Source organism: Taudactylus pleione, unplaced genomic scaffold (genome assembly GCF_031769625.1).
Source record: "Taudactylus pleione unplaced genomic scaffold, aTauple2 ptg000032l, whole genome shotgun sequence".
Taxonomy (NCBI): domain Eukaryota; kingdom Metazoa; phylum Chordata; class Amphibia; order Anura; family Myobatrachidae; genus Taudactylus; species Taudactylus pleione.
Window position 1 is genome coordinate 39570237 of NW_028284434.1, and position 13012 is coordinate 39583248.

Here is a 13012-nt window from a genome sequence, read left to right on the forward strand (position 1 = left end):
AGGCAGGCCACAAACATAAGGCTTAACCATACAATAAAAATCAGCATGAAGTAATATATTAAGATAATTAACATTAACAAATGAGAACAGTATTTTTTTCTTCATATATTTCAAACCTCCAGCCATTGTGTTCAAACACAGCTCCCGTTACGTTAGGTTTTGCAGAGTACAATAAGTTACAGTTAGTATCATGTATCTGATGCACATGCTGCATTAACTGATCATAAAGGATTGTTGGACACAAAATTGTTAGCAGTGGGCATTTAAAATATATTCTAATAATGAGTGAATATTGAAGGCAGACGCTCACATATGTGACTGTGATCAGATATTAGTTTAACAAACTAGACACGGCCTGAAAAAAAAAAAAAATTCTGCTTTTATTACTCTGCAAAGTGTTGGCTGGCTGGACACCGAGGTGGTTTGATTACTGTTAAAAGGCTTTTTGCCAAAATACCGCCGACGGGTCGTCTGATGATGAATGCTTTGCTGCCTCATCTTTTATTTTCTGGCTAAATTCCTGGGAAGGATCAAAGCAATATACTGCAGTATTTTACAGAGAGGGGGGTAGGGGGATGTATAGAGAGATACAGGTTTGTATCTCACAATTATACAAGTCACAAATAAATGATTAATTAGTCCATCAGGAGGAGGTGGGGGTATATGCATCACAGGTTACTGCGGGATTCGGAGCTACTGGAAACTTAGGGGGTCATTCAGACCCGCTCGAGAGCGGCAGTACGCTCGCAAGCGGGTCGATGTTCCCCCACTGCGCATGCGCACGACGGAGGGAGCTCCGTCGTGCGCATGCGCGAGACCCGGCGAGCGACGGGCTGTCCATCGCTCCGGGTCTCGCACCAAAGGGGGCGTGCTGTCGATGTTGATTGACAGCACGCCCCCTTTGGTGGGCGTGCCTGCCAGACGGAGGCGTTCCCATGGGAACGCCTACCGTCTCAAGCCGGCCCCACTGACATCACTAGTGATGTCAGTGGGAGTGATTTTGGCTCTGATAGAGCCAAAATCACTCCAGGGCTTGCGGCAGCGAGACCCTACCGCAGGGTCTCCGTCGCAAGCCCGATGGTCGTGATGGTCAAGACCATCGCGACCATCATCATGGACGCTCGCATATGCTGTGGGTGGTCACCCACAGCTATGCGAGCGTCCAAATGCCACTCCATTTTCAGGGAGGAGGGCCCTGATTCAGAGCGAGCGCTCTGGTCAGAGTGTTCACCTAATAATGCTGCCACACAATAAAGGGCCTGATTCAGAGCTGAACATTCAAATGGGCTTAAAAGGGAACTCCACCATTACACAAATGCTCTTTTCCAGGCATATAATACCCTTTTCACACCTAAATCCTGGGTCCGATCCGGATAAATGAACACGGTTTCAAGCGTGTCACAGCTGCTCAAACCCCTTTGACACCCCACAGTGGACCTGGGTTATTCCCGGGTCGTCCCTTTCACATTGTACCCGTGTCTACCCTGCAAAAGTAATAGAGTCATTAACAGTGGACGTTTGAGGCTCACAAAGATGAGTTATGAAAAGTGGGCGCTTTCAATCCACCAATAAGCAGCTTGTAAACATAACCAGAGTAGAATAAACCGGGTCACCCCTTTCACATTGCAGCCTATCTGGGTCGATCTCGAGAATAACCCTGGTCATGACCAGGGTCGAGGACCCAGGACACACAACTTGGGTAGAACCTTTCACACCAAGCCGGGACACGGGTTGCACCGGCAATATCCCAGGTCAGAGGCTCAGTGTTAAAGGGGTATTAGTGTATTTTGGTTAACAGGACGACAGATCAGCTGTGCAGAGACAATGGTTCCCAATGTTCAAATTCAAGCTGGTCTGATGTTGTAACAAAGGACAATGACACAAACAAATCTGTCAGGATGATAAGATTGATTGCGGGTGGAATTCCACCATTAAGTCGTTTGCCCGTGTGTTGCGATTACTGTTTGAAAATATTCATACAAAGGAACACTACAGGCAAATGCTGACAATATATACATGAAAGGGTCCATACTATAGCAGCATTTCCCATGCAGAGCTCTGATCGCGGTTTCTCTCCCACCTTCTCCTAACACTGTTTCCCTACGGCTGAAGTCGATTCTGGACATCTGCTGAAAATAACTGCAGGTAATGGAGCACAATACACCATCCACAGGCTTAACACCTCCCCTCCTCTTCCTGGGGTGTCTTTTTTTAATGGCGACAACTATACAGGCAACAAGTAGATTCATGAAACAGACCAGAGAGCAGCCTAATGTGTATTATTGGAACTATAGTGTAAATCTATCACAGCTCCCAACATTACTGATTGGAAAATTGGAACCATTTAGGCCCACCACAACCATGCCCCTTATTCACTAGACCACCACAACCTGCAACTGTCCTATACAAAGAAGGTTATATTTATTTATTACCAGTTATTTATATAGCGCACACATATTCCGCAGCGCTTTACAGAGCATATTTGTCAGTCCCCGCCCAGTGGAGCTTACAATCTATATTCCCTACCACATGCTGTGCGCACTTACACACTAGGGTTAAATTTGTTGGGACCCAATTAACCTACCAGTATATTCTTGGGGTGTGGGTGGAAACCAGAATATGCGCTACATACATGAAATGATCATTATGCCGCACTTCACAGTCATGTGACATAAGGGGGCAGTGCTTGCTCATTGTATACATACAGCCAGACCAATATAATGAACACGATAGTGGGTTCCGGTCTAGAGCACTGAATTGGACTGTCGGCATAGCAGCTCGATGAGTGTAATGAACAGCCGATAAATACTGTATGGTCCAATGCAGTGTTTAGTAGCTCCAGTCATCGCGCTCTACCAACAGCTCAAGCTTAGGGGATTTCTGTTCTGTGGAGAAAGGTAGGAAAGTTACTGGTCCAGCCAAGTCACTTGTGAATGATTAAAGCAATCAGTTGGACTGCAGTTGAAAATCAGGACTGGACTTCAGAAACACTGATCCAAAGTATCTTTACCTACCAAGGCTGGACTGCCCACCTGGCACTTTTGGCAAATGCCAGAAGAGCTGATGGGCCGGTCCAGTGTTAAACCCTGGCAGTGCAACTTCGCCTACGGGGATACTGAAAGATGGCGGCGTGCCGCGTGTCCAGGCCACCGTGACTCCTGGCACGCCCCCATGAGACGAACGTACAGGGGGACTGCCAGGGCTGATCTGGAGCCCAATCCGGCCCTGTTACCTACGCAGGCTGATCAGGTCACTCAGCCCAAGCGCTAGTATCATTTCCAATGGGCTTTATGGGACAGATTCAGCCATTAGTTGGCAAGCTGGTCTGTCACTGACCGCAGACACGGGCTGACAGATGTAATCTACCGCAAAGATTCTGGACATGCTGATCAATCTGGAACAGCATGCGTACCCACATCAAACCAATTTGCTGATATAGACGCCCATAGCAATGGTGTGGGACCAGCAGTAGCCTGCATGCTATTTGCAATTGATGTGCTCACCTTTTATCATCTCCAACTACAGTATGAGCAGGTTGTTTAAAAGGAAAGTGTAAGAGAAAGTGAGGATGACATTTTTACATAACCTGACTGTAGTAAAGTTCTGCTTTTGTTCTGAGACCATGAGGGTGAGGAACTTCCATTATGCACTCCCTGGTAAACAAGTCTCTGTGCACGGCCCCCCTGGGCTTTGCTGAAAGAAGGGATGATTTAAGTACTAATTGAACCTGCCTTACCGAAGAGCTGAACTGCTCCCACATGTGCAGTTAATGTCAGATTCTTTCCTTGCAGCTAGAGGCTAGGGCATTATTGCTCTGCAATCCCAGGCAGCATCTGGGACATTAGCCATGGCCTTCATTAATCCATACATTTTTAATGAAATAATTTTGTACTGTGGAACAGAGGGGGAATGCAGAAAACCTTAGGATCCGCCAAGGTTTAATGCTGATAGTAGGAACTAGATGGGCAGCACATATGTCATCTGGGAACATGAGGCCCGTGGGACAACAAGCTAAACATATAGTAAGGAAAGCAGCTTAGCAAATACGCCGGCCACAGAGCAGCGTACTAAACAAGCACTTTTTAGTATAAAGGGACATTTATTGTAGTTTGCATTCTACTCCAAACACTTAAGATCGAGTATTTTCCACCCAGCAATACTGATTAAGTGCAGAGCATATGACCATTAGGGGTTGGGTACGGGATGCCGGAGCTCGGGATCCCAACCAGATTAGAATGCCGACGCCCGCAGGTAAGTAAGCCTAACCTAACCCCTAACCCTCCTTCCCCGATGCCTAAAGCTAACCTCCCCCTAGTAACTAAACCTAACCCTCTCTGCCTTCCCGCCGCCTAAACCTTACCCTTAGTGCCTAACCCTCCCCCTAGGGCCTACCCCTTAGACTATCCCTCGCGGTCATTAGAATGGTGTACCATATACAGAGTAATAAATGGGACACCAACACATGACATCATTCTCAGTTTCTTGTTGTGGAATAAAAATCACAGGAAATAAAAGTGACAAGTGAAACCCCACAGCCAGGCTCTGTATATACTGTTTGAAGTCATTAACTGTAAGTCAACTGGTTCTTTTATGTCTTCCCTGCAAGTGATCAGCGCTAACCTCCATAATAACTGCTAGTGGCCAGGCGGGATAATCTACTGGAGTACAATGTTTTTTCAGCTCTAATGGCTGACAACAAAGGGAAGCTGAAGAAAGACTTTTAATGGATCAGATCATTCAATCATCATCTAACCAGGGGACAACTGCCTCTATAATGGTTACCAGTAATGAGACAAAGCAAGATGCCAAACTGCACCCTTGAGCCCATCTGATGTCTTCACGAGGTGGCTGCATAATAATGTTCTTCACTCATTGTGTTCTCGATTCTTGTCGCTCCAATAGTAGAAACATGTCCAAGAGGGCAAACGGAAAAAATACCTCCGGAAAAGCAGGAAATATGACTGGGAGACACATTGTACCTCACATCACTGTACATCACTGAACACACCAGTCCCTTTGCATCACAGGCAGCTGCCTCTGTAAAAACTCAGCCGTGAGTGTAAGCAGAATATACAGCAAAATGTTATGTTATACAGATGTAGCAGAGATTAACGCATCGCGTCATCCATTTCAATGGCCAGTGATGCATGAAATATCAGTTTGCTACATCTGTACATTACATAGCTAGGTCTAATTAATTTTCAATCTACGTAGCATATGGCAAAATGAAGGACATAGCACAAGAGACTTACATGTTTCAGAGAAATGCCAGCACATTAAGTTAAATGCATAATCTACTCCAAGTAAAAGCCCTCTGATTTTTTTTTTTTTAATTATTATTATTTAATACAGTATTTCTTGATTTATTGTGATAGTAAAGGAAGGACCCTTAGATCTAGCAGTACAAAACATTTTCAAATATAAATATACTGAGCTAATACAAAGCAAGGATTGAGTGATAATATAAAGCCACAGATACATGTGGGCACTTAGGGGGGGTTCCATTTGCCCCAAACACAGCATTCGACAGCCAGCCAAAAATGTTCCCATCTTAAAAAGTGGTCACATCAAGATATATTCTATACCTGTAACTTTATTTTATGCATATATGCATTTTCTCTGTTTATAATGATTATATATTATTTATATATAACTTGCCTTTACATACATTGTATGGATTGGAAGTTCAAGAGGTTTAATTTAAATATGTATATTAAATATATATTTTCTTATATTAATTATAGAAGAGAAATGAACTATGGGCAGAGAGACAATTACATGGGAAAAGGAGGGTAGGAAATGAATTACACTGAATGGATTTATTTATTTTTTACTTTATCCCACTGTTCATCGCAGCCTTGACTTTGTCCTGACTGCAGGGGCATTTGGACATCATATTCTCCGGAGGGCGAGCTGCATACAGTAAATAGGGGTGGAATGGAGGTGACAATCTGAGAGAATGGAGAGGGCTGGATGAGGACTATTGCTTATTTAGTGCTAGACACGCCCCCCTGAATAGGATGACCACGCCCCCATTCATACAAGTGGAAAAACTTCCTCTAGAAAGCCTGTGTTTGTCTCTCAAATTGCTGTGTGACACTGTGGACACACTAATAATTTTCATTGGATGTAGCATACTTCATCGACTGGAGGCAAGGTCTCCCCCCCACCCCACATTTCGCAGATGTCAGTACAGCCTTAAGTCAAAGTGCAGGTGGGAGTGGAGATGTACAAGCACACAAGAGGCTGTCTAAATGGCCATGTGCTACCTCTTCAATACTACAGGCACAATGCAGCCCAGACTTCAAAGGCAAGGCGCCCTAAGTACTATGCAATGCTCCACATATTTTAGTGCCATTGCTGATGTATGCCAGTGGCAAAGGTTTTGGTTGCCTCTGGGAGTTACACCACTGTTCAGACTATGCTCAAGACAATTATTACTAATGACAACTAGCCAACACATACTGTATGCATGAAGTGATAAAATCCATATTCATGCCATAATAAGCCAACCTATCAACTCACCAAGAACTAATGACATCACTGAGGCAGCCATACTGAGGGCTAGAATAATATTCATGAGAATGTAGCTGATCAGCTGGGGACCACTGAGGAAAGAGGCACAGCATGTCATAAGATTTTATTCAAATTATAGACTGCATTCTCATGAATATTGAATCAGCTGACGGCTCCGTGATGGCACTAGCATCTAGTGAATTCATAGGGTGAGTTCTCACAGATAATCAATTCAGCTCAGAAAAGTGATGGTATTCGATGTTTTCAGGTGATGGGTACATTTTAAATTATTACTTTTTTCCCCGTGATATAGGGACCAAACAAATTTAGGTCTTGAAGAAGCAGGTGTTGTTTTAAATTGAGGCCATGTTACCTTCAGGAAAATGTAATAAATAATGCATAATGAATATATTACGTAAAAAGCATACGTGATTCTGAATGAAATACAGCAATAACTGACTGAATGGTTCTTCAGCTGTCTCGCCTCCTTTGAAGGAGATTTTTTTTTAGCGTTTATCAATTTCCATTGAAAAGTTGGCGGCTATTGATGGGAAATGAAGTAGTTGCTGTCTGTTACATGCAGCATGGTTTCTCAAAGGCTTTATTAGACAAATTCTCTCCCTGCCTGTAAAGGGCAGATTTTGTGGCTCTATAACTTCTATTCATTCCTTCCCCACTGTGCGAAGTTGCAAAGCAAACTCATAAAGGCTGGAGAGAGTGATTTTGAATTTTGACAACACTCTCAGTGAATCAAACTTCACCTCAGATTGAAAGTTATTTGGAAAGAGGATACAAAAAAAAAACCACAACCACCACCGAACAGCATCACAAATAATTCCTGTACGTTCAGTGTACAAGATACCTGGCCAGCCTTTGAAGACGTTGGTTAAGAATTCATTGAACAGCAGGGAGGCTAAAGTATTACAGCAAACAAATCACCCTCACAACTTTAAAAACTCTTTGCCATTATACATCGCAAGCTTAGACGATGTGTGGGTCTCCAGCTTTGATGAAACACCAAGTTCTGGTATGTCCTGCCATGGCTTTGCAGGGAATCATGGTATTTGTGGTTTCAACACGTTTGGAGACCCATATGTTGCCTGCATTGAATATACATTGTATAAACCCATAATGATGGTCAGTCTCTTCATTAGCTCAAGTCACTAATGCAGGAATGAATACAGCAGTTATACGTGTGTGTACATACTCTTTGTCCCTGAAAGTCACACCTGCTTCTGAGATGGTAGAGGTCTACTCTTCATCTATGTCCAGTGGGATTACAGCTGCCCTTGATCAACACCTAGCCTTACTATAAACCCATCACCACAGCTACCAAGGAACGTTGCAATGTCACGTGTCCAAAAGTCTGAACTAAAGCTGGGTGCAACACAGGGGAGGGATTAAGGAAAATGCCCTTGCCTGCCAAAGGATAAACTCAATCTGGATCTTTGACAATGGGTGTACTGGGGATACTTTCCACCTATTCAAACAAGGAAAGCACCAACTACTGTGGTAAAGATGGCTGTTGCTTTGAAACATAAGCCAACATACGTGTAGTAAGTTTAAGGAAATTTTATTTAATTTTATTTGGCAAGGCGTGTAGACTGAGCTTGCATGAGCAAATACACCTTGAAATGTTGCAACCTCTGCTATAACATTTGTTGCACTGACATTTTAATGCTCTCCGGCATAAAGTAGTAGACATGACTGCTATTTGTGTATGTATTTGGTACTTTAAATGCCACAATTCTGCAAATTCAAAGTTAAGTTTCAATAGTTACAATGGGGAAAAATATGGAGACAATGAATGAGGATCACGGTCTATACTGTGACAGTATAACACTGGTGCCGTTAGCAGCTTTCCTCTTAGAAACAAGAATTGACAACAGTATGGTCTAATCAGGCGTTCCTCTGAAAAAAGGCAGACCCTTTAATATTTATCTAGACTACCTATAGATAAATATCCAATGAGGGTAACACAAGAGCCTTCACAAATCTGCCTGAAGATTTCCAGAAGCCTACTGTATACAAAATGCTTTAGTGTAAGTGTGAAGAGGTAAATGCAAATTGAACCCTCTGAAGGTATAAGCTACTCGGGACAGCATTAGTAGGATATTTGCACTTGCATTGTCCCCTATCATTGATCAGCAATGTTATCCCCCGCTGTATCAGAATACCTCTGTCCATAGCCCGTCTAGCAGTCAGCTTACATATCCGTTACCTGAAGGAAAGCGGCCTCAACTGAATACACGTGTAGTGCAGAGGGGAGTAAATGTGCTGGATCACTGACAGACATATATGGGGCTCAGTGCGCTCATTTGTTTGAGTCTTTAAGCCTGGCAATATTGTTTATGACTCTATTCTATAATTCCTCATATAATGCCTTGTGGGATTACAATATAACACCAGCAGGGCGCAATATGCATAGCAGGAAACATTGCAAGTGAGCTGACCCTGCAATTTCATATACAGTATATCCTTTGAGAATTAAATAATATTTAATTAAACCTACTGATGTATAACCATAACAATCATATGCTTTAAGTACGTATATAAAAATGTTGCATAGGTGAATTAAATATCAATTTCCTTATTAATATGAAAGTACTAAAACACAAAGTAGTACTGACAAATCACAACATTTTGGCCATAAAACCGTGAGACCATCAACCCCTATGAATTCTCCATAAAGGACGTATGACATAATTATCGATGTGCTCAGATCCGTAAGGTTCCAAAAATATTGAAGTCATCTAAAGGCAGATGCACATAACTCATGAAAATGTACAGTACATCATGCAAATCAACATCTAAAATGCACTATTAAGGGGTTTTATTTTAATAACCCCTTGTAGTATATTACTGCCCCTTCCCAATAATAGTACTTCAATGAAGACCGCCTCTCCTAGCTTCTGTACAGGAGTTAAGGGGGCGAGATCCTTTCAAATTAGAAAAATATTTCAAGTCAACATGTCTTATAATAACATAAATTACATATACTGCAAATAATACAACCATATTGCATGAGAAGGGGACACAGAGATCCCCTGGCATTTACAAAGTAAAGCGTATCTCGTCTACACTCACAGTGCATATATGGGTGACATTTTAAAGTGCGTTACTGCTCAGTACCAGGCTGCTGTCACAACACCACAAGCATGTGTCCTGCATGTGTTAAACACACTACAAGAATGTAATGAAGTGGAGACGGGTAGAATATCACTCCGAAGTCTGTATCACTGCGAGGAAAGCAGAAGCCTGCAGTGAGGAAAGCTTTACAGTTGTATGTTTTAAAGAATTCATGGATTTTATGTGCAAGGAGCTTAACACATCTCTTTACACACCAATAGGTCAAAGAACACACTGTGTGCAGGTGACGAGGTGTTTGTCTGCAGTTAAGTCTGATTTCCCACTTACAAGCCCCAGAGCCCTGTTTTCAAGCTGTGTACCACACTAGGCTGCATCATATTTAACCAATGTGAATAAAACAGGTATCGCTGAAACCCAGCTTGTGTTAAACACGGTTTTCTTTAGGTTTCCGTATTTATTCCATTAAGATCCTTCAATCACCGGTTAGAGGTTTCAGATTCTACAGGCAGGGTTGTAATTTGTTGGGGGTAAATGGCGATGTGTCTAAATAAATAAAATAAAATATATGTTGTGTGTTTGCCTGAGTGCCTCCGAAGGAAATTCCTGGAAGTCAAGCCAAGCAGCGCTGCAGCTGTCTCAGGCAATGACCCTGCCATAGATTGCTCGGGCCGGAAATTGTGCTGCTGACTAGATTACAAAGTAACCTCTGCTTGACATTTTTTTTATTTGTTCCATTTCCACTTTATATTTTCATTATGCTTAAACAAAAAAATATTGAATACAGAAAATACATTTAAAGAATAATAATTAGTACATTTCAAGTCTTCTGGCAGAAATCAGTGGATAACTACATACAAAACTAAAAATGTACTTAGGATGGTCATCATGGCTCTATGGTACAGCATAACCATCATACAACAATACCACCATCAATGTTCCAATGCATGGCTTCTCTGCGCACCAGAGTCTGGTATGCTCATATGCTGCATAGGTGTTATTCCCATCCCCCCAGAATATCTCGTGCCAAACAGACAATCCTACTGTGGTAGGAGGAGAGAGGGGTTCAATGGAATCTGTCTGTTTGCAATAATGCAGCTGGGAAATTAAACTTTTCCATGGCAGGTAGCTTAATGCATATACAACTCCATTCATAAGTAATTGTATTAAACCATATTACAAAGTTACATAACTGGAAATGGGGTGAGCAAAGAGAACTTTGTAGCAAAATGTAGTTTGTAGTTTTGCTGGGTATTGTCTATCAAGGGCTTCCATTTACCATGCCCGTTAGCAAAGTAGTAAGGCTCTGCTCATTTCAGTTTACAACTTTAGCATTTTTTCCTAAGAATGCGTCAAACTGTTTGAGCTGGTCTTTGTTTTTTGTTACCAAAATAAAACGCAAAACTGCGAAAAACAAAGCAAAATAACATAAGAAAGGTACTTTATGGCTAAAAAATAAAAGTAGCCAATATAATATAATATAGCACATATTATATATGCCATCATTGCACAAACAATGCCAATTACCTTGTAGCAATGGATTCTACAATAGTCTAGTGTTTCACCTGTTTTTATTGTACCATATTGTGCATCCTCAACGTGAAGCCAAGAGCTAATGATATCTAAGAGACACGTGCGCCATGGATGGCAAGAGCTAATGATATCTAAGAGACACGTGCGCCATAGATGGCAAGAGTTAATGATATCTAAGAGACACGTGTGCCACAGATGGCAAGAGCTAATGATATCTAAGAGACACGTGCACCACCGATGGCAAGAGATAATGATATCCAAGACACGTGCACCACGGATGGCAAGAGCTAATGATATCTAAGAGACACGTGCACCACGGATGGCAAGAGCTAATGATATCTAAGACACGTGCACCACGGATGGCAAGAGCTAATGATATCTAAGAGACACGTGTGCCATGGACGGCAAGAGCTAATGATATCTAAGAGACACGTGCACCACCGATGGCAAGAGATAATGATATCCAAGACACGTGCACCACGGATGGCAAGAGCTAATGATATCTAAGAGACACGTGCGCCATGGATGGCAAGAGCTAATGATATCCAAGAGACACGTGTGCACCACGGATGGCAGGAGCTAATGATATATAGTAGACATTTATAGCTAGAAATATATGCCTTCCCAGAAATCCAAAAGGCAATCATAACTAGTGGAGATGTATGTGTCCAGGAAGCCAGGAGGTAGTAACTAATGGAGATGTATGTGTCCAGGAAGCCAGGAGGTAATGATAAATAGTGGACATATATTTATCCAGGAAATCAAGAAGTTATAATAACTAGTGGACATATATGTATCTGGGAAACCAGGCATAATGATAACTTGTGGGCATATTTATCCAGGAAACCAGGAGGTAATGATAACCAGTGAGCATATATGATATATGTATCCAGGAAATCAGGCATAATTATAACTTGTGGGTATATATTGTAATAAAAACTAGTGGACATATATGTATCCAGGACACCAGGAGGTAATGATAACATGTGGACATGTATGTGTCCAGGAAAGCATGATAATTTATGGGCATATATGTATCCAGGAAACCAGGCCATAATGTTAACTTGTGGACAAATATGTGTACAGGAAACCAGGAGGTAATAACTACTGGGCATATATGTATCCAGGAAACCAGGCGTAATGATAATTTGTGGACATATATGAAGGAGGATGAGCTTTACCTTGAAGAGTAAATTATCATCCTTCTGTTCGGCATACATGGAGGTTAGGCGGTACTGGTTCTCAGTAGTGATATCGATGCGGTACCCAGTCAGCATGTAGCACACAGTACGGAACTCGTGGATCTTGGTTTGGAACACCTCACGCAGTCTCTGGTTTTTCAGCTCTGCAGTCTCCACCTGTTTCTTCAGCTCTGTGAAAAAGAGACAAGTAAAACTAAGACTGATTACACTAAAGGAGCATCTGTAATTGAGAACTACCATATGACATGTATAGGTAAAATGAAACAATTATAGATGCAATTTAATTTAAAAGGTAAAAAAATACCATATGTAATGCTTACAAAGTCTTATTTTACAGCTCTGCGTAAGGACATCTATTCATTCATACTAAAATCATAGATAGGCTTCAGATATAGGCAAGAGTGGCCAGTGGCCAGGGACGGAGTGAGCTTGGAGTAAACCTCCAATGGTGCCAGCAGATATCATCCCGTCACCTTCACCCATGGAAGAGCGAGCCCTGCAGCTGCTGGTTACATCTTGGTATTATTTTATGTGATATGAAAACATATAACGATGAAACTTGGAGCAGTGGGAAGGTCCGAAATGGGAATTAAGTGGATAGCAGACTAAACCACTGGGCTGAAGGGTACGGGAGCGTGCTTTTCATGAGGTAACCTGAGGCAGCTGTCATAGAA

At 42.2% G+C, this 13012-nt stretch overlaps 1 protein-coding gene across 5 annotated transcripts in view; it reads right to left on the reverse strand.

The window, feature by feature from the left end:
* Window positions 1–13012, reverse strand: part of MAD1L1 (mitotic arrest deficient 1 like 1) — an 811364-nt gene that overhangs the window by 189148 nt on the left and 609204 nt on the right. For all 5 annotated transcript variants that reach the window (XM_088452027.1, XM_088452028.1, XM_088452030.1 and 2 more), the window contains one exon: window positions 12318–12508. In XM_088452027.1, coding sequence (XP_088308153.1) covers window positions 12318–12508 — 191 coding nt within the window. The remainder of the gene's footprint in view (window positions 1–12317; window positions 12509–13012) is intronic.